The sequence below is a fragment of the Manis pentadactyla genome, chromosome 10, assembly GCF_030020395.1.
Source record: "Manis pentadactyla isolate mManPen7 chromosome 10, mManPen7.hap1, whole genome shotgun sequence".
NCBI classification, from domain to species: Eukaryota; Metazoa; Chordata; class Mammalia; order Pholidota; family Manidae; genus Manis; species Manis pentadactyla.
This window is the reverse complement of record NC_080028.1, coordinates 46391022-46414018: the sequence shown is the minus strand read 5'-3', so window position 1 is coordinate 46414018 and position 22997 is coordinate 46391022. Positions and strand designations below refer to the sequence as shown.

The following is a 22997-nucleotide window of genomic DNA, read 5'->3' as shown; positions in this document are numbered from 1 at the left end:
TCCTCTTGCATAACCGTTACTTTACACCATTTTGCAGCGACTCCCCATTTCACAATTCTTCCTATGTCGTCTCACCTCCACCCAACTTTACCATCAAAAATTATTTTATCAGGGGAACTGGTCACCTTCTTATTATCAAGTGGCATAGTCATTTATCAATCTTCATATTTGGCAAACTTGATTATACTTTAACAGCTTCTCCTCAAAAACTCATTTTACTCCTGGCCTCTTTACTTCCATACTCCTGGTGTTATTCATACCCCACTGCTCCCTCCTCTTCAGGACACTTCTCTAAACCAGCTTGCAAATGACAAAGGACCCCTGCGTCCCTTCTGCCCTCATATCTACATGCTCTCCCAAGAGGATCATGTCCAATCACACAACTTAAATGACATCCAAATCTTAATGTCTTAATGATGACCAGATTGAAAGAGGGAGAGATTTACATATATATATACCAGTAGCTCAAGTAAAATTCTTATTGGATACCCTTGACTCTTTACTTTCCCTCACATCCAGATCAGTACATCAGCAAATACTGTCTTTTTATATTAAAAGTGTATCTTTAATCCACCAACAGCTCACAAAAGCCAGAATACTAGACAAAACCCCCATCATCTCTCTCTGAGTTGATCTCTCTTTTACAATCTTGCCCCCACTCTACAACTATTTTTTGAGATGCTACTTGTTTCCACCAGCCATTAAATTATATTTTTTCATGGATAGATTATATTCACTCCAATGAGAAAAATGATCAAATGTTCTGGATTTATCCTCTGTGTCATATCTTCTAAGCAGAAAACTGATGTTCTCTTTCTTAATACAATTTCTATAAACTCAGTTTATCTATCAATGTGTTAAGAAGACCAATGGCCAACCAGATACTCACTCTCAGCAAGAGCATCAAAATTTTGTTCTTACATATCCAACTTACTACATTAGTTTATTCAACTCTGTGCTACCTTCAATCACTGTTCTAAATCTCTGCAGTCAAATACAGTAGCCACTAGCCATATATGGACATTGAGCACTTAAAATGTGGCTGATCTGAGATGTGCAGCAACTGTAACATTTACTCAGTATTTTAAGGAGAGTAAAAAAAAAATGATAAAAAATATTTGATCAATAACTTTATTATGTATACATGTTGAAATTATAATATTCTGAATATACCGACATAAAGAAAATATATAGTTAAAATTAATTTTGTTTCTACTTTTTAAAGTGATACTACTGGAAAATCTTAAATTACAAGAGAGGCTGGCTTTGAATTTCTATAGGCTAGAGTTGTTATAATGTTTCATGTCTTCCTCAATTAGAGCATAAAAAAAGGATTTTCTTAGGATTCAATTAGTTTGGTGTCTAAATAGCTTTCATTGTCATTTATTATTCCCAATAATTATCCATGAAGAGTATGTTCTCTGAATCAAGCATAAGAAGCTGTCTTTTATCTTTGTGAAGTGAATACTATCACCTCTCACTAAGCAGATTCTCCAATAAAACCCCAGGGTTGTAGATCATTATTTTAAAATGTGGAGAGACATTAACCTGAGTTTGAGAGACAGTCAGTTGGAAGGTAAGTGATACCAGTGCTAAAAAGGAGGAAGTTATTTAAAAATGGAATCTTTACCATTGGTAATTGAGAAAAATGGAATAGATAGATATGCAGGTGGACACTTGATAGACAAAAGAGAGAGACAGATATCATAGAGAGGTAGACAAAGTGAGAGTTTTGAAACATCTGGGCAATTGTTTCTATATGCCAGTCAAAACATTGTACCTGGAATTCCAACAGGTAATGTAGTGATGCTTTAAGTAAGTCATGCCCTCATGTTCATTCTGCTGAAGGTTTGTTTGCTCTATAGAGAATCTCAGAAATTACTGACTATCTTAATAAAATAACAAAAATAAAGTAGAAAACTAGTACTTTACTTTTGCTCCTAGAGTGAAACATACAATGTCAAATATATTATATAGAGTGAAATAAATATCTTCACCATCAGTCACAAATAGAAAGGAACCTGACTAATGAAACACCCAGTACTTACCTCTGACATTCTTCATCATTTCATTTGGAAGCTGTACCTCAAATGACATAAATGATTATCTAATTCAACAAAAAGATACTGCTAGGAGCATCTAAGTGCATTTATAGGCCCTCACCATTAGGAACCAATAATCACTGTGAATATACACATGGTTTCTGAATTATAAGATATACCATCCTATTTTTAGATTAGGAAATATTTCTGTGCACTCTGGGTAACTTAATGGAAGGTAACAAAGCTTTAAAAAGGGGAAGTTAGAACATTTCTCTAGAATTTCAAAAGTGGGTGTTCTTATTTCCAATGGGCAGATTTTTGCAGTAAAATCCCTCTTTATTTCTTTTATCGATAACAGTGTACAGAAATAAAAAACCTAAATAAAGAGGTCCCTGGAGGCCCTGAACCAAAATTCTCTAATGAATCTAATATGATATTTACCTGGGCAAAATAATCCCAGTGCAAGGGCCCACGGGGTGAATGTTCCTGGAGAGAAAAAGATGCAATAATGACATCAAATTCAATCCAGGCATAGAAAAATATTCTAATTACAAATCACAGAGTATTCTTTATTATTTTTTCACATTGTTTAAGAAGTGCAATGAGTTAGAAGGCCGCCTTATCTAAACTGCAACCATAATATATATTTAATATAGAAAAATTGAAAATTAGATACAAAAAGGTGGGAAAAAATCTCAGAACATCTAACATCCAGAATAAGTGTTGTTATTTTGATTTTTTCGCTCCAAATGTTGTCCCTATTTATGTACACATATACATTTTAAAGTATTCATCTCCTACACTTTATTTATATATACCATTTATACATACCATTTTAACTTCCATTGTTACCTATAAATGTGTGGTAAACATTTTCCTTCCTATTTCCACAAAGAGATATAAGATGGTAATTTCTTGTTTCATTATGGTGTTTGCTTAGATTTTCTTTATGTTAAGGAAATAACTTCGAGCTTCTTCTTTGCTAAGATTTTTTAATCATTAACAAATACACAATAATTTTACCAAAGACTTTTCTACATCTATGGAAATCATTATATTTTTCTTTTCTAATTCAGTTAAAGTGGTGAGACATAAATAGATTTTCTAATATTAAATTAACCTTGCATTTTGGAGGTGAGAACACTTTGGGTGAACTATATGACATGTTTAAAATATTACTGACTTGGTTTACTAATACTTTTTTAGGATTTCTGCATCTGTATTTTTGAGTGAGATTCCTCTATAATTTTTTACTCTTGACAGTCTTTGTCAGGTGTGATTATTGAGTTAATATTACAGTGAGTTAGGGAAGAGTTTGTGAAGTAATTTCTTTTTGAATGATTGGTAAAGTTGTTATTTAAGCCTAAGAGTCTAGGAGTGTTTTATGAGAATATTGTTGACTATTTATTCATCCCCTTAATGATTACAAGATAATTTTTCCATTTTAAATCCATGTTAAGTGTCTGGTAGGTCCCAGGTCTCAGAGATATAAAAGGGATTTGATCCAAGCCCTCAGGTCTCAGGCTAGGAGAGGAAGAGGAGATTGGGGTTTTGGGGTCTCAGATTGCTGGGCTTGGAGCAAAGGGACCTGCACAGCTGAGGACCACCTGGCCAGCTGTGTCTTACAGATGCCACCCAAGCTATGGGTCCAGTGTAGTGGTCACCTCATGAAAGATGAATTACTGGGTTATAGAAGGAAATACATGTGACTGGTTTAATTATAATTTATAGTCAGTATTTGAGACATCATATTTGACATTGCTCTTTAGATCCTAATTCTGTGAGTTTTATATGAAAACTGGCAATAGATGAAGTCAGTGATGAGAAACCATTCAACATTAATAAGCTTCATCATACTGGGACTGACAAATGACCCACACCTAAGTCAAAGTCTCTTTAGAACTAATGGCCCATTTGGAAGAACAGTCTGTATAGCCTCTTGGGTAATATGCCTAAACACCCCAGCTTTTACACTTATCAGTATAGTGATTTCTTCATGTCTCCTGTTCTGCACTGCTGAATGATAACCTCCTTGGTGAGCAGAGGAAGCCTATGGACTCCAAGGTGTGCATGTGATCCGCCTCCACCGTCTGATTGGTGACAGGTCCTTATTGGAAGATCAGTTGTCACCAGGAGAAATACTGCATGCACTTAAAACGTCTGGTCCCTTGAAACAATACATTCCTCATCATCAGTACAACCCCATGATTGTATTGAATATCCATAAAACAGGATGACTATTGGCCCATGGCTACATTGCTTTGCAATGAAATGTGCACCATGTCAGTTATAGATGTTGCTGACAAATGATAGATAATTCAAGGGCCACAATTATCTATTCTGGGGATATTGTTGACTGCCTGTCCTGGAAAAGGAACATCAGAACTGGAAAACATGTAAGCTGAGGAACAGTAGCATTAGGACTTACTCCTAGAGGAGTCAAAGTACCATGCAGTCCCTCTGCCATAAGATGGCAGGGCCAGTGTCCCATGTAATGTGGCCTCCTTCACCTCAAGGGAAACAGGACAACTTTGGCAAGAGTCATAAGTCCGGCACGCAGGGGTGGCTTCTGCATCAGAAACATTGAATCTTTTCCTTTGTAAAAGATAGTTTTCCTTGAATGCTGTAGAGATGAGAGTTGTGAATGGCTGTGAATTCGCCCACAGGTCCCCAAGCACTTTACTTCGTAAGACCCTATCTAATTTTGTTGCATTTTTTCAGGCATCCCTGCTGGTAGAGGAAGGATAACATTACAGTATAAGCAAGTGAGAATAAGTCTTCTTGAGCTACCAACCAACTGGACCTCACCTATGTAACAAAAACTTGGAGGGTAGATAAATATATCCACAGTAAATAAAGCCATCCACAATAAATCCTGACCCACTCACTGGTTGCTAATGGCACAGGAGTTTGTCCCATTAGCACCTCTTTACCTATGACAAGGACCTGAACAGGGCAATGTCTCCTGACACTCTATGGACATATGCAGGACAAGAAGGAGCACATCGATTCATCATACATTTAGCAATGGAAGTTACAATGGGTGTACCTTGAATCAATGAGGAGCTCCATCCATATAGTCAGTTTAACCTTTTATCTCACAGTAAGTTTTAATTAAGTCCTCTCAGTTGGATTCAGGCACCCTTTTTCTCTAAAACAGACCAAGGCATACTAACACTTGAACATTAGGGTTTATAACAGCTGCCAGAAAGTCATGTCATCTCCAGCTGGGAGCTCAGGGAGAGCAGAGGATGGGGAAAGGTACCCAGGGAGCAGAGAGATGGCCAGACAGGCAGAGAGCTGTTCTTTCCTTTGGCTTTTCCCCCCAAGGTCAGCACCCCCTCCTCCTGCACACATCTCTCAGTGTCAGGAGAGCCTGGGGCACAAAGGGCTCTTACTTTTGGCCCCTACATGCACCACGGCTTTGCCCTGCATCACTGGAAGTGCTCTGCCAACCTTCTCTCAGAGCCTCCTTCTCCGTGGGACAGGGTAGGGTGGAACCTGGCTCACTGATGCCAGAAGATCTACATGGATCCCTATCACTACTCTTCCCCAAGTTCCACAACACACATGGCTGTTTACATAAAGCAACTGAGGCCAGGAAATAGAACTTCTTCATGCACAGCAAACAGCCTTCCACCAGTGGTGGCCCAGAGGTGCTTGGTCTTCACCCTCTGCCTTCTGTGGATGTCAACCTTTCAGTGACATTCATTCTCTCACCAAAGCTGTTATAATGAGAAACATTTTCTTACATAATCTAATACAGTAATAATATAAACTCTTTTGTAAACTTCTCCTTTGGAAAATAAAAATTGCCATCCTCTGCAAGATTTGGACCAAGCAGCACAAAGCCACATTTTTTTACTGTGATTATTGGCCAGATATTGAAGCCTTAAATATCCTCACTAAAAAAAATAAGTACTTCTTGGAGTGGAATTATGGCCTCATCTAAATCAATATATGATTGTAATAATTCAGTGTTCTGAGAAAGCAAGTGTTCTCTCACAGCCTCTAGAGCCTAAACAAAGCTTCCATCAGCACAGCAATCATGAATTTAGTAAAATAGGTTATAAATAAAAATGTGTGCCTGTGAATAGAAATATAGAAACACAATTCCATAATAATTCCTGAAAGAGAAAATATAAAATACAACATATTTTCAATGGGGCTGATTGATTTTACTTTACAACATTAGTATATTTAAGTTTTAGGGTTTCTCAAATGTATGAGTTAATGCATTTGAAATACACTGTATAAAAATGAGCAAAATAAAACGGGTAACAGCTTAAAGGATTTGTGTTTGTTTCAGCCCCCTGGAGTGTCCATATTGTCACTTTGGCCCTAGGAAATCATCACAAGTTACACAAATCAACCTGTCCTCAGGCAGGTGGCCCTTTTCTACACCCTTGTTTCTGTTATCAATTGCTTTGTAACAAATCACTCCAAATCTTAGTGTCTTACAACATCAACTTAAAACACCAATTATTCTCATGGTTCTAGGGATGACTGGGATGAGGTGGGTGGTTATGGAGTCTGCCATTTAATTGTAATCAGATGGTACTAGGGTTGGAATGGCAAGAAGGCTGGAGGGGGGTGATTATCCATGATGGATTCCTCAGGCATGTGTCTGACACCACAGCTGAGAAAAGCTGAAGAGACGGGGCTGACTAGGCATCTTTCTAGGGTCTCTCCAGGGGTCTGGCTTGGGCTTCCTCACTGCATGGCAACCTCATGGTATTCATGCTTTTCACATGGCACATGGACACCCCCAGGGCACGTGTTCCAAAAAATGAAGGTGGAAGTTGCAAAGCTTCTTATCTCTTTAGTCATGAAACTTCATGTCTACCACATTCTCATGATCAAAAGCAAGTCATAGACATGACCAAGCTAAAGGGGAGAGGAAGGAAATTACATCTCCTGCTGGGCAAATGGCAAACTGAAGAATTTGAAACAACCTTTACTCCACCACAGCCATGAATCTGAAAATGCTCCTGGTATCAAAATTAGCTACACATAATCAGCTCACCCTTCATCATATCTACCCTTTGTAGAATTTGGCCCTCTGTTCCTCATTGTATCACCAGCAATTTGTTGCTTTCAGTCAATGATTTTTGAGTCACATCTGGCTTTCCTGAGAGTCTTTAAAACAATTACTAGAAGAGAAGGAAATTTATCAATAAACTTGAAAGGCTATGGTTACACTTTCTGATTGCTGTGGATTTTGCCAGTAGTTTTATTATCATTTTTAATACATTCTGATAGGAAGGGACACCGAATATTATTACATTCTATTTTGTACCAATTCGCATACTATGTGTTGTGAGGAAGCACTGACAAGCCAGAGTGAAGATCAAGGAAGTTTTACCTTTCCTGAAAGTAGATGTACTTATCTTCTTGAAAATGGAGGACACTTTAAACAGTTTGTATTGCAAAGAGAGAAAAGCAGTAACATGTCTACACACAAGAATCATGAATAGAAAACAACTGCAAAGAGTGAGTAGAGTTGACTGAATTGTATTTAGAAGTAGATACATCAGGTTCACAGTTTCAGAGTGGTAGAGAAATGCCCCCCTCTTAATGCTCATCCTTCAGCACTCTTTCTTAGAATTTCTTCTCATCATTCTTCAATGCCTGTCAGGTGTGACAGTCTCAATATCTTTCATTTCCATCCATATTCTGATTATTTATTTTTTAATTTTGAGTCTTTATTCTTATATTAATTTTTTGAATAGAATACAAATTTTTTGAGGGTGTCATGGAGAGACTGTTTAATTTGTTTATTTCTTAGGGTATAAATGAATGGGTTGAACAGAGGGGCAATAGATGAAGCTAGCAGAGAACCTGCATTATTCATAGCTACTTCATCCTTAGCTGAAGGTTTTATATATACAAAAATGCAGCTGCCATAGGCAAAAAAACCCACAATTATGTGGGAAGAAACGGTGGAAAAGGCCTTTTTCATTTGCTGGGCAGAGGGCAATCTTATAATTGTCCTAATGATGTATATGTAGGACAGAATTACACACACAAGGGTCATTATTAAGGTCAACACAGCACGGAGTATAATCAGCTGCTCTAAGAACCATGTATCTGAACATGAATTCTTCAGTATTGGAGAAGCATCGCAGGCAAAATGGTCAATAACAAAGTCACAGAATTCCAGATTGAGGCTCAAACCAAGGGGTGGAAGGATAATTAACAAGCCATATAAACAACAAAAGAGGATGAGAATCCCGCAGACTGCAGTTCATGATGGTCACGTAATGCAGGGTTTGCACATGGCCACATAGCGGTCATAAGACATCACAGCCAACAGAAAAAAATTCCGTTGTGCAAAAGAAGAAAATAAAAAATATTTGACAGAAGCAGGCTTTGATGCTGATGTCTTTGTTCCCACTTGATATGATGTAGAGGTATGGGGACACAGGATGTTGTGAATGAGATTTCTAAGAAAGAGAAATTTTGAAGAAAAAAATACATAGCTGTTTTTAAATGAGAATTCACGAAGATGAGCAAAATTATGGTCAGATTCCCAGTTATACTTAACATATATGTAGTAAGCATGAAGATAAAGACCAAAATCTCCAGTTGTGGGTCATTTGTCAGTCCCAGTATGATGAAGCTTGTTAATGTTGAATGGTTTCTCATCACGACTTCATCTATTGCCAGTCTTTACATAAAACTCACTGAATTAGGATCTAAGGAGCAATGTCATACATGATGTCTCAAATACTGACTATAAAACAATTAAACCAGTCACATGTATTTCCTTCTATAACCCAGTAATTCATCTTTCATGAGGTGATACTCCCAACTCCACTGAAGAGACCAGAGGGAAGATTGAAACAGTTTCTCTGGGTTCGTCATATCTCTGGCATCTCGTAGTTGAGCATTCACTCTGCAAGAAGGGGTTAATTATCATACTACATCATAGAGTTACTGTGAACTTTTGATGACTTAAGCCATGTGAAATGCTTATAATAGTACTAATGAAATAATAAGGAATGCACAGATACTGTTTTCATATTTTTTGAAGCCAATCTCTGATATCTCAGGAAGGAATTCAGCTCTTCAGGTGGCATCTCTCCATCTCCATTATGTGCATGATTAATTCTTCTTTTTTTCTAGATTACATCATCAGCATGTAAATCTGCATCTCTATATGATTTTAATAATCCTTCCTATTATTATAATAATCCTTCTGTCTTCTATAGTTATACTTTAGTATAACTTCATATACTTGTCACATAGTTTTATCCTTCAGAAACTTTTAAACATAAATATTCAAAGATAATATCAATTTTAATCAATAGAGATCATAGAGAGGACCTAACACTGAGAGCAAATTAGAAAAAATCAGCCCATTTTTTAGCTCAAATGAACACCACTATCATACAATTCAGGGCAAAAGAAGGACTAATACAAATTCTTATGACCACATTATCTAGCTGTATCCCCTCAGTCTTGGTCCTAAAGGAGAACAGGAAGAGCCGTAAGCAAATCATGAACTCTTTTTAGTACTCTTATTTTTAAAAGTGGCATGGAAAAAGCTGTGCTATTTTGTATCTATAATAGAACCAAGCCAATGAGAATATGCTGATTGTCAGGGATTTCAACAAAGAATTGGGAAGACACAAATATAGAAAAACAAGCAGGAACTCTGAATGGATGGACTGGAACGGGCATTATCAGTGAAAATTTATAACTCCTAAAATACATATATGAAGGTGTTTATACATCTATGTGTGCACATATGCATGTGTGCACATATATTTTATGCAAATATATGAATTTATATGGTGTTTTATATATGTTATATATATACTTACTTACACTACCTAAGCCCACTACAATGGCTAAGCAAAAAGATATCCAGGTAGCAATGAGCTCACCTACAGCCCAGAAGTGGGGCTGTGTTCCAAAATAAAATGATCCAGTACTCCCTAAGAACTGCCTGATCCAGGACTGAAGTAGAATAGGTACAACTTATTATGTTAAAGTCTGGGACAAAATTGAAGTGATTTTAAATGGAGTTATTTTAAGGTCCAGATAAGCCAGATTGAAGAGTGTCTCAAGGACAAATATGTGTGACAATTTGAGCACTGTAATTATTAAGTACAACAATGAATTATAGGCATTGAAAACTGAGAATTCATGAGTCCATGAATATAAGCAATCCGTTGCATCAATTATGTTGACAAGGGAAGGCTGTTGCTTATAATAGATGCCAAGGAGCAGCTACAGGTGGAAGGAGGGCTGGAGTTTGAAATCATCATTTGCAATCATTACAGTAAAGAGCAAATCAGTCAAAACCCATCAAGCCATGCAAAATCTAGGGGAATACTTTGTTGAGGAGCAGGATACTTGCATGGTCTTAAGATAGTCTACTTAGCTGCTGAAAGAGAAAAATAGTAATTAGTGATGGAGTAATTGGACAATTTAACCAGGTGAACAGATGTGTCACCCTGAGGATGACATAATACCATCTATGTGGTATGCTAGCTCTAATGGATGACTTGAACTGAATCATTAGAAAACATCAGAGAAACCCAAACTAAGGAAGTTCTATTGAAAAAAGGGAGTGAAGGGAAAGTATATTCTATAAAATGTCCATCTTAGGAATACATATAGGCTGTAGAAATGGTCCAAATGAGGAGGGTAAAGAATCATAACACTTGAATGCAATACCTGACCCAATGTGGATTGTGTGTAGAAGGGAGAGACAATGCTGCGAAGGATATTTGTTGGAGACGTAAATGACATATGGACCACACATTAGAAGAAATGATTGTGTTCGTTCTTAGGACATGCACACTGAAGTGTTTAAGAATATAGCAGTAAAGGGCCATGAAGTATGTATCTAACCACAAGTGTGTCTTAAAACCTATTGTGAAGAGAGATCAACAGCAAATAATAAGGTAAATGGGGAAAAGAAATTAACAGTACATGCATCCAATTATTTGTGAATTTTGGTACTACTCTTATTAATCATGCAAGTTTTCATTAAAGTTGAAATTATTTCCAAATAAAAGTTAGAATTTAAGCAAACCCTCACTCCATCATTACTATCTGTCTGTCACCTCAGTTTTATGCTCCATCTAACAGCAACTGTCCCACAAAGGGATATATCTAGTCTGTGTTTAATTTTCTTGCTTTCCATCCAACTATTTTTTTGTCATGAAAAAATTTTTTATTGTTATTAGAACATGAGTGTTTTTTTTTCTTCCTCAGTTAGAATTTTTTACTGTGGTAAGAACCCTAAACATGAGATCTATCCTCTTAAAATTTTAGGTGGAAAATGCAATAGTAACTATAGACACTATGTTGTACAACAGATTCCAAAATCTATTTCTCTTGCATAGCTGTTACTTTACACCCATTACACAACCACTCCCCATTTCACGATTCCTACTTCATCTTACCTACACCCAACTTTACCATCAAAAATTCCTGTGGCTTTCCATTCTAAGACAGAGACAGTATGGATGGAGGATGGGGAGGGGAAGAGCAGCCAATAGGTGGAGCTGTGGGCAGTATGGCTCGCGATCACCCAGGAGCCCTTCCCAGTAGTTGTCTGCACTAACAGCTGGGCCGTCTATCAGGGGCTTGACCCTGTGGCTACTGCCATGGGGCCCTGTCAACTGGATGGTGAGTAACTGGCCCCTTTGGGAGCAAGAGTTTTAGCAAGATCTATGGGCTTCTGGTCAGACTAAGACACTGTATAGTATCATGTCACTGGCCATTTGCATTTGACATCCCAGGGAATGATGAAGCAGACACACTGGCCCACATGAATTCGCTAGAAGGAAACCCTGTCTCTGATGTAGCCCTGTGGCTATATCAGTGTTTGTTGCACACAGGGCAAAAGACAATGTGAGCTGTAGCCCGTTGGTGGGGCTTGTGTTGACCTTTCAAGAAGTCAGCAGAGCCCGGAAGGAGTGCCTTGTGTGCTCTAAGTGGGATTGACACTGAGTCCCTCAACAATGTGGGACTATAGTCAAGGGGCCAGTGCACCTTGTCAGGTGGCAGACAGACTATATTGGGCCTCTGCCCACATCAGAAGCATATTGGTGTGCCATTACTTGTGTGGACACAGCTACTGGCCTTTTGGTTGCTTTTCCTGCACGACATGCAGATCAGCAAACCACCAAAAGGGGCCTTAGAGAGTCTCCTTGCAGGCAATGGCTAGCTGCAGGTGATTGAAGGTGATCAAGGCATCCACTTTACTGGACATGCATTACAAGAATGGGTGCAGTAATTAGAAATAAAGTGGAAGTTTCATATAATCCTACTGAGGCAGGCATGATAGAGGGGTACAATGGTTTGCTGAAATCTTGCCTGAATTTGAACACCAATAGTCTACTGGGTTGGTCAGTTCACTATGGACAGTGCTATGGCATTTGAATGAGAAGCCCTAAAAAGAAGTTTTGAGTCCTGTGGACATGCTGACACACATTGATGCTTCTCCTGTACAACTATATGTGCAAACCAAAGAGGAGTTATTGAAGCTAGGATTTGGCCAGCAGAGCAACATCCTGCTGCCAGCCCCAACTGCATTCAACCACAGAGACTCTGTGGAGTGGGCATGGCCCTGGACATTTCAACACATGGAACAGTGATGGCTGGCCCTTCCGGCACCTTGGGGAAAAGGCCTGCAAGCTGGCCTCCTGTGTGTTCCTGGAGTCACAGCTGAGTGGCCCCTAATCATCATGGTAGTGTACCCGAAATGACCAAGATGTAAGAGCATCTTAAAGGGAAGTTTTGCTATATCTTTATGGCCAGTGCATGCATGCCCTGTAGCCCTATATATTGACCCATCTGTAACTCCCCCAGGGAGTGGAGTGGAGGTCTGCTACACTAGACCAGGTCAAGATCCCATACCTGCCACTGTCCTATCACAGACCACTCTCTTGAACGCATACTATCTGATGGTCAGGATTTGCCTCTGCTGGTGTCATTAAAACATGTATCTTATCACCTTTAAGGATCTGTTCTGCAGTTCTTGTGGCCTGGACCAGCCCCCTTCCTGCAGCTGCCACATGATGAATGCACTGAACTCCCTGTCCATTCAGCTGACAGCCTCCTGTGGAATGGGTGACCTATGGACTTAATCTGCATAGGACTTTGAACCCAGCTGGATGCTCCAGCTTGAGGATTATCATGATTTTATTGCTGTTGCTTTTGTGTGTTATTAATCTGGTTACAGTGCTCCAGGGTTCTCACACTGGGCCATTGCAGAACATGGGGAGTGAGTGATTGTGAGGTGAGATTTCTGATAGGTTGGGCTGGGGGAAAATTGCAATATTTTCAGAATCTCTCACCTGGCCTTAGTTCATCTCTGTATCACTCACTAGGTTTTTCCAAGGTGTGGACAGAAGTAGTCCATCTCCATATCAATAGGTGATTACAAGTGGGGTGGGGAGCTAGCGTGTACCTGGACTGGAGAAGTTTTGGTGGGTTATTTTTGCAGCTAGGTCATGAAAGACATTGGCAAGCAGGACGAGACAACTTGTAAGCAATAAACAGGTTTCTCCCACTTCACTTCTCCCTTTGACTGACTTAAACTTCAAAGTTTATTTACCCCTGGCTGGGAATATATTTTCCCTCCAGAGTTACAGGTGTATAATTTGGATTCTTGAAATGACATTTTCCTTTCACTAAAAAAGCAAATCATCACATTGAGAGATGTGCATCACATTGAGAGATTGTGAGAATATATGAGAGAACATATATTTTGTTTCTCTTTTTTTTTATTCCCAGTATATTTGGCTTACTGCTTATTTATTTATCACTCTTCTAACCCTGTATTAGTTTCCTTCAGTTTGCTGCCATCTGTTTGCTTAAATACTCTACATTAAAGATTTAACATTTTAATTGGTATATCAATATCAATCTGTTTTATATGACTTCAGTGAAGGATTTATCTTTAACAGGAATTACCGTTGCATTTCTCTCTTCATTGTAACTTCATATTCCATTGACAAATTTTTAATGATTTTTATATTGGATTGGATCCAGTCAATGAAATATGTGAATCTTGTGATTTTAAAGACTTCTCATTAGTAAATGCTTCTTTCTATCCTACATCTTATACTTCTTCCTTGTTTTAAAATATATCTCAGGTTTATGAAATATTTTCTTGTAACACTTAGAAAAGTACTGATTCTTTTATACATTATGTATCTTATTTGAGCAAGGCTTTTATTTTGTTTTTGTTTTTTATTTGGAGGAATGGTGTGCACTACTGTACTAATATTCTATGATAAATTACCCAATCCTTTCAGCATTGGTTAAGAGTGAAGTCATGCTTAGATTTCCTGAAACACTTACTCTCATTTTTCTTCATTAAGATTGTCATCTAAAAGAGATTTCCTTGTAAAGAGATAAACGGGGTAATTTGACCCCATTTGTGGTGTCATGGGATGACTTACATTCAGGGACAGTACTGAATGGAAGGCCAAATCTAGATTGGGAGCAGATCAAATTACATAGTAACTGAAGAATATGCTTAGAGATCCTGACATCAATGTTCCCCTAATTCTTTGATAGCAATATAAATCTTTTGACTAAGTCATTAAAGGCTTGTTTCACTTGTTTGTTCCTCAGAGTATAAATAAATGGGTTCAGCATGGGGGAAATGGAAGTAGTCAGTATTGATACTCCCTTATTAATGGCCATTTCATCTTTTGCTGAAGATTTGATATAAACAAAGATGCAGCTGCCATACGTGATGGAAACCACTATAATGTGGGAAGAACACGTGGAAAAGGCTTTTGTCCTCTGCTGGGCAGAGGGGAGTCTTAGAATCGTTCTGATGATGTACATGTAGGACAGAACCACACACACCAGAGTCATGAGGAAAGTCATCACAGCACAGACAATAACCATCTGCTCTATGAGCCATGTATCTGAGCATGAGATCTTCAGCATAGGGTTAGCATCACATGCAAAGTGGTCAATGGCATTAGAGGCACAGAATTCCAGGTCCAGTCCCAAGATGAGTGGTGGCAATATGATCAACAAAGACATCATCCAACAGCAGAAGACGAGCCTTTTGCAGACCCTGTAGTTCATAATAGTCATGTAATGCAGGGGTTTGCAGATGGCTACATATCTATCAAAGGACATGGTGGCCAGGAGAAAAAATTCTGTTACTGCAAAAATATCTATAAAAAACAGTTGGCATGCACAAGCATTATAGGTAATTGTCCTGTCACCTGTTGATATACTGTACAAGAATCTAGGAATGCAGGCAGAGGTGAACGAGATTTCTAGGAAGGAAAAATTTTGGAGAAAAATGTACATTGCAGTTTTAAGGTGAGAATCCACTAATGTGAGGATGATGATGCTCAGGTTTCCAGTGAAACTCAGCATGTAGGTGATCAGTAGAAATATAAAAATCAGCATCTGTAGCTGAGGGTCATCTGTCAATCCCAGAAGAATGAATCTTGTTACAGAAGTATGGTTTCTCATTCGTGGGTCCTGACTGTTGCCCAATCTGCTTGGAAAACTGAGTGAAGTAAGCTCTGAGAAGACGTGAAAAATGTTTTATGATGAATCTTTTTCAGAAAAGCCAAGCAGTGCATTTTCATGTATTTTGTTTTACTTAATAATGGATTGTAAATATAATTCATACTCCTGGCTGCTGATAACATATAGCTAGATGGATTACAAATTGACTTTCAAACATTTTTACTACAACTTAATTCTAAGATAGACCTTTTGTATTGCAGCCCACCCAAATACATACTTACATACATAAACCTGAAACAAAACATACTAAACCTTCGATACCCTACTTTCTGATGTTTTATGTTCTAATATAACTCATTAAAAATAAATACTTATATCTTCATTGACTTTATGGTCTACCAAATGGTCATGACTGGTATTTGAAAACAAATTAAAGTATTTATGGATTCCTTGAAGAATATAGTCCAAGGGAAACACAATTTTTTCATGATAGTTTTTAAAATGTCCACTTTTAAATTTGCTCCTACAACACATTGGCCTATAGCACATTTGTCCCCTAAGAATATTTATTTTTTCACTACCCAAAACTTGACTCAGTTTCACAATCTGCTTGTAACCTTTTTTCCTAAATAAATTTAAAACACATGATGTGTGTTTATAACACAATAGGTTTCTAGTTTCATCTACCAATGCAGTTGAAGACTCTGATACACTGCATGAGTCATCTTACATGGACTACATGTCTGGAAAAAAATTTCACATAATTGTTTATGTTTTTTTCCCTTCCCATTACTCCATCCATTTAGCTGATTCTAACCTATACCTGGCTTTTTGTGACTGATCCCTCTGTTTTCTACTTGGACTGTTCAGAGTAATCCTTCCAAATCTCCCAAGCCACATTAAAACTTTCTGTGTTTATTTCACACTTGATGCTTAATAGAGGATGTAAAAATTTTGTTGGAAACAGGATTTTTATCTTTTTAAATGTAATAGCCACAGATCTGAAGGTCACTGAGATATAGAATTGATTCAAGAAAATATTTAGCTTCAGCTTAGATCAAGTTATATTATTTATTATGTGGAATCAATTTCAAAACTATCCTGACACCTCTTACTTTTACCATCTTCCTAACTCTAATTTAGGATTCCCGTTGGCATTTACAGTTGGTGGAGGAAATGCTCTGAGTGGCTCCTGAGTCACACCACAGCCTGACTACACACTCAGCATGTATGTAGATACCTGCATAAGGCAAAAAACTGTTACCTGTCTTACCACGGTTTGGCAGAGGAATAGCTATCCTTTATGGATTCCATTTATACTTTCTCAACACATCTGCCAGAAACATATTAACACCAGAGGTTAAAACTCTTAAACTCTGGGGTTGGACCAACAGCTGCTCTGTGGTTGGTCCTTAGTGAACACCAGTTACATGAACCGCATTTATACCTGCTAAAGTGATTTCAATTGCCAGTGCTTGTTTAGATCATAAATAAATAGAAAAAACCTCCACATCATTTCCTATAGAAATTCTAATTGACTGGCTATATGAAGGCTTCACCAACTTGCTTTAAAACAGCCCTTTCCTTCAGAAGTGCAAGACACTGTACCCACCATCTGCCCATTTCCCATAATAAATCTCCAAGAGTTTATAGGTTTCAGTAAAGGGATGCAAGGATGACCCTGGTTTGATGTTTTAGGATGAGCTTGGCACTCCCAGGAATGTGAGCATCACAAAACTAACAAGAAATAAAGTGAATAGTAACAAGTGATTAAGCAATTTTAATAAATAGAATAATAGCCTCAATATATAGAAAAGGAAATATATGCAGGCCACCTACCTCTCTTTCCTTCAGTCTTAACACAACTGTGTCTTACAGAAGTCTGGAAACTTTAAGCCATGTCCTTGCTCCTAAATATCTTGAAAACAAATTGACACTATTGTTTGACTAATACACATTTTCTTCTTTTGTGTTTTATAAACAGAACATTTTAGAGTGCAGGGATCTAAATTATATCAGCAGATGATTTCCAATTCAAGGTTGCTTCCAGAAGTCCTTCGTTTCACCAATTTTAGGTGTCCTACTATTTATTGATATACAAATCCAGGGCTATCAAAATCTTCAATAAATTAAAAATTATAAACTTTTTTCTTTTTACCACAATTCAATTAACTATTCATATCTCTCTACTTTTGGTAAAATGTATCAAACTGTTTCTTATAGAAAATAATTTTCTAAGTCTCTCAAAGACCACAGACATATTGATTTGAGTTGAGTATTTGTCCCTGAACATCCTGAGGATTAGAAGGATGAGAAAAGTTTTGCATAGCCTTTTATGTGGACAGGAGTCCCACGTGAATTACAGTCTAATGTTATTTATCAATCTTTTGTGTTACCTTTTGGCAAAAATCCTGAAACAGGCAGCAGTGGGAATGAAGTCTTCAGAGAATTGAAGATTCCACAGTGACATTCAGTGCAGGACTTTACACAACATAAAATCTAATAAAAAAAAGAGTAAGTCTACCTTTTCTTCCTTTTTTATTCAATAACATCTATAGCTGCTAATTGACTTAACAGAATACAATTACCCCATTTCTCCTTTGATAACATATTTTTACTCATGTAACTGTTATTTTTTATCAAAAAATTAAGATAAAAAAATAAAGAAATGAAGCTAAAAGTTAGTAACTGCTATTAATGTTTCTTATACCCTACCATAAATTTCTTATTTAAATATTAATATTATTAGTATATTCACAAATATGAAACCATTTATAGGTTGTTATGCAAATAACTTTTATCATTAAAAACTTTTTTTATCTCAGTAGTTATAAATTTGTATCAGCATTTGGGGAACATGTAATTTCTTTTTGGTGCTTTCAGTCATAATATGAAATCAATCCTAATAGCTGAAACTTTGTGATTTCTCAAGAAAACTATCAATATCATAAAAAATTACTGCCTTGAGCTTATTATATGATTCTACAATTTTTATTATAAGTTTATGCTTATTTTTAAATCAACCTTCAGCTATTATGCAGAGCACATTTTTGTACATATATCTTCTTATTACAATATTTCCTAGGACTTTACATTGTTATTAATTATTATGTATTAACAACTTATTGTTATGTGGGTTGCAAATATTTTTCCAGTTTTGTTTGGTCTTCAATTGTGTTTGTACTATTTTCTTTACATAGAATATCATGTTACATAGAATTTCAGAAAAAATTTATATTTTTCTAAAAAAGGCTTATGTATTTTTCATATCCTTCATATTTTATACTTTTTAAATGAGTCATGCTGTTTATTTTTGAAATTATTTCCTTTTAATATTTCTTAACTTTATTAATGTTCAATACAACAATAACAAGCATTTTTTTAATGTTTAATAAAATTAATATTTGTTAAATGTTTATTAATATTAATAAATTTAAATATTTCAATATTTACTTTAATTGCTTTTTATGAACCAGCCAGAGCAATAATCAGAAAAGACAACAAAACTGAAGGTATCATACTTCCTGATTTCAAACTACACTACAAAGTTACCATTAAAACACTGTGGTCCAAGAAGAAGACACATTGACCAATGGAACAGAATAAAGTGCTCTGAAATTAACTTCCACATAACATTATTTTACAAGGAAGACAAGAACACTCAATGAGAAAAGGAGCCTTTTCAATAATGGTGTTGGGAAAACAGAATGACCACATACAGAAAAATGGAATTGGATTGGACCCCTGTCTCACACACCTTATGAAAATTAACTGGAAATGGATTACAGACTTAAACATAAGACTTGAAAGTATAAGATATGTAGAGGACAATATAGAGAAGAACTTCCTTTACATTACTATTGGGAATAATATTTTGGATATGACCCAAAAACAAGAGACAAAAGCAAAAATCAGTAAGTAGAACTAAATCAAACTAAGAAAATTTTGCACACAGGGAAATCATCAACAAACTGAAAAGGGAACCTACCAAACAGGATAACATTTTTGCAAACCATACCAGATAAACAGTATGGATGATCCTTAAAAATTCCAAAATACATAAGAAACAGATACAACTCAATAACAATGACAAAAGAAACCTGATTAAAAAATAGGCAAATGAACTAAATAGGTATTTTTCCAAAGAAGACATCCATATGGCTAACTGGTATATGAAAAGATGATCAACATCATGAATCATCAGGGAAATGCAAATCAAAACCACAATGAACTATCACTTTCCAATACTAGAATGGCTATTATCAAGAAAACAAGAGATAGGAGGGGCTTAAAGATGGCAAAATGAGAAGTGAGAGAGAAACTTCCTCCCAAAATTACATATAATATGAAAATATAATAAATACAACCTGACTATAGCAAATAATACTGAAAGAGCAACGGGAAAGAAGAGTGCAATGGATTGCCTACATCTGGGGAAAAAAGAAGACTTCATGGAAAAGGGTAAAGTAGCAAAGCCATGTTCCAGCAGAACCTAAGCCCTTCCCCCACCCCAGCTCACCAGCAGGAGGAAGAGAAACTGAGTGGGGAAAGTGTGGAAGCCTAGGGCTGCTGAACACCCAGGCTTGGATATCTGCTCTGGGAGCACAAACCTCCATTACATGGTGCTCTGGAGATTATTAGGGTTCAAAATCAAAGACAGGTGGAATACTCAGAGAGGCTGAGATTCCAGCTGTCTGTAGAGAACAGGTATCTGTAGCTGGTGCTCCAGGACAAAAGAAGGGCAGGCATTCTGAGAGACTTTCCAACAGTGAGAGAGCTGCTAAGAGGGCAAGGAAGCTTTTCCAGAGCTTACTGCTCAGGAAAACGGACAGGTGGACAAAATTGTCCTGGCACACTCAGCCCAGCAGTTTGGGACTTTCGGGAGTGTAAGGCACTCCATACCCCTTGCTGGAAATGCATCCCTGAGGCCCCCTTACTGAGATACACAGCATTCTGCTCCTTCCTCCTGGCCAGCACCAGTTCACAAAACTACTGGCCCCACCATTGCACAAGGCCAGCTAGAGGGTAGCTCCACCTATAGCAGCTACAGGGGCATAGAGGATCCTCCCTGTGATCTTGGCCCACTGGTACTGGCAGTGGAGGCAGGCACTGCAGCTGGGAAGCCAGAAAGAGCATTTTCCTCCTGGCAGGCATCAGCACATCTTGCCTGAAACCCTCACCATTGCTCCAGGAGCTGAGAAGCTCCAGAGAGTAGAGCCTCTGGGCACTAGAGGGTGCTGCCTACACAAAGTTATTATTCAGAATTACTCATTACAAATATAAAACATCAAAAGAACCTAGTACAAACCAAAATCCAACAAACACCAGAAAGAGGGCCAAGTGAAATTGAAATCACCAAGCTTCTTGAAAATGATTTGAAAATAAAAATAATAAACATGCTTACAGAGCTACAGAAAGATATTCAAGACCTCAGGGTGAAAATCAAGAAAGAGATAGAAACTTTGAAGAATACAGTACCTGAAATGAAACATACAATGGAGAGATTTAAAATCAGATTATATGAGGTAAAGGAGATGGTAAATGAAATAGAAATTAGAGAACACGAATACAAAGAAGCTGAGGCACAGAAGATAAAAGATCTCTATGAATTAAAGACTATTAAGAGAAATGTCTGACCAATCCAAACAGACCAATATTCACATTATAGGGGTACCAAAAGAAAAAGAGAGAGAAAAAAGGAACAGAAAGTGTCTTTGAGGAGGTAATTGTTCCCCATCTGGGGAAGGAGATAGTCTCTCAGACCATGGAGGTGCACAGATCTTCCAACACAAGGGACCCAAGGAAGACAACACCAAGACATATAATAATGAAAATGATAAAAATCAAGGATAAGGACAGAGTATTAAAAGCAGCCAGAGAGAGAAAAAAGATCACATACAAAGGAAAGCCCATCAGGCTACCACCAGACTTCTCAGCAGAAACCTTACAGGCCAGAACAGAGTGGCATGATATTTAATGCAATGAAACAGAAGAGCCTCAAACCAAGAATCCTCTACTCAGCAAGATTATCATTTAAATTTGAAGTAAGGATTAAACAATTTCCAGATAAGCAAAAGTTAAGGGAATTAACCTCCTGCAAACTGTCCCTACAGTGTATTTTGGAGGGACTGCTACAGATGGAAGTGCTCCAAAGGCTAAGTAGCTGTCACCAGAGGAAATAAAACCACGGTAGAGGAAGTTGGCCAATCAATTGCTAGGCAAATGCAAAGTTAAATCAACTACACCCAAAGTCAGTCAACTGAAACACAAAGAGTACAGAAAATGACACCTAATATATAAAGAATGGAGGAGGAAGAAAAAGAAGGGAGGGAAAAAAAGAGAATCTTTAGCTATTGTTTGAAATAGCATACTAAGTGAGTTAAGTTAGACTGTTAGATAGTAAAGAACCTACCCTTGAGCCTTTGGTAACCATGATCTAAAGCCTGCAATGGCAGTAAGTACTTATCTATCGATAATCACCCTGAATATAAATTGACTGAATGCACCAATCAAAAGACATAGAGTTACTGAATGGATAAAAAACAAGACTGGTCAATACACTGCCTGTAAGATACTCACTTCAAATTCAAAGACATAAACAGACTAAAAGTAAAGGGATGGAAACAGATATTGCATGCAAATAATAGGGAGAAAAAAGCAGAAGTTGCAGTAATAGTATCAGACAAAATAGACTTCAAAACAAAGAAAGTAACAAGAGACAAAGAAGGACAATACATGATAATAAAGGGTTAGTACAAAAAGAGAATATAATAATTATATATATCTATGTACCCAACACAGAAACACCTACATATGTGAAACAAATTATAACAGAATAAAAAGGGGAAATAGAAAGCAATGCATTCATTTTAGGAGACGTTACACACCACTCACTCCAAAGGACAGATTAACCAGACAGAGGTACTGAACAGCATTAGAACAGAAGAACCTTACAGAACACTCCATCCAAAAGCAGCAGGATACACATTATTCTCAAGTGCACATAGAACGTTTTCAAGAACTGATCATACACTAGGCCACAAAAAGAGCTCCAATAAATTCAGAAGGATTGAAATTGTACCAACCAGCTCCTCAGACCACAAATGTATGAAACTAGAAATAAATTATGCAAAGAAAGCAAAAAGCACACAAAAAAATGGAGGTTTAACAAAATGCTCCTAAATACCAATGGATCAATGACCAAATAAAAACAGAGATCAAGCAATATATGGAGACAAATGAAAAAAGTAACTCAACACCAGAAAATCTGTGGGACATAGCAAAGGCCATTCTTAGAGGGAGGTATATTGCAATACAGGATTACATAAGGAAAGAAGAATATTCCCATATGAAAAGCCTAAACTCACAATTAATGAAATTAGAAAAAGAAGAACACATGAGGCCCAAAGTCAGTAGAAGGGGGGACATATAAAATGTCTGAGCAGAAATTAATAAAATTGAGAAGAATAAAACAATAGAAAG

The 22997-nt window shown here is 37.2% G+C and overlaps 1 protein-coding gene across 1 annotated transcript; it reads right to left on the bottom strand.

Annotated features, from left to right (window-relative positions):
- Positions 1 to 14576: 14576 nt before the first annotated feature.
- Positions 14577 to 15515, bottom strand: LOC118908713 (olfactory receptor 6C2-like). Its single transcript, XM_036878602.2, has one exon. It carries the CDS (start codon positions 15513 to 15515, stop codon positions 14577 to 14579), a length of 939 nt encoding a protein of 312 aa, XP_036734497.2.
- Positions 15516 to 22997: the final 7482 nt, after the last annotated feature.

Bases quoted from the DNA above. Each gene is read 5' to 3' on its own strand.
- LOC118908713 (XM_036878602.2), bottom strand. From the start codon at position 15,515: ATGAGAAACCATACTTCTGTAACAAGATTCATTCTTCTGGGATTGACA.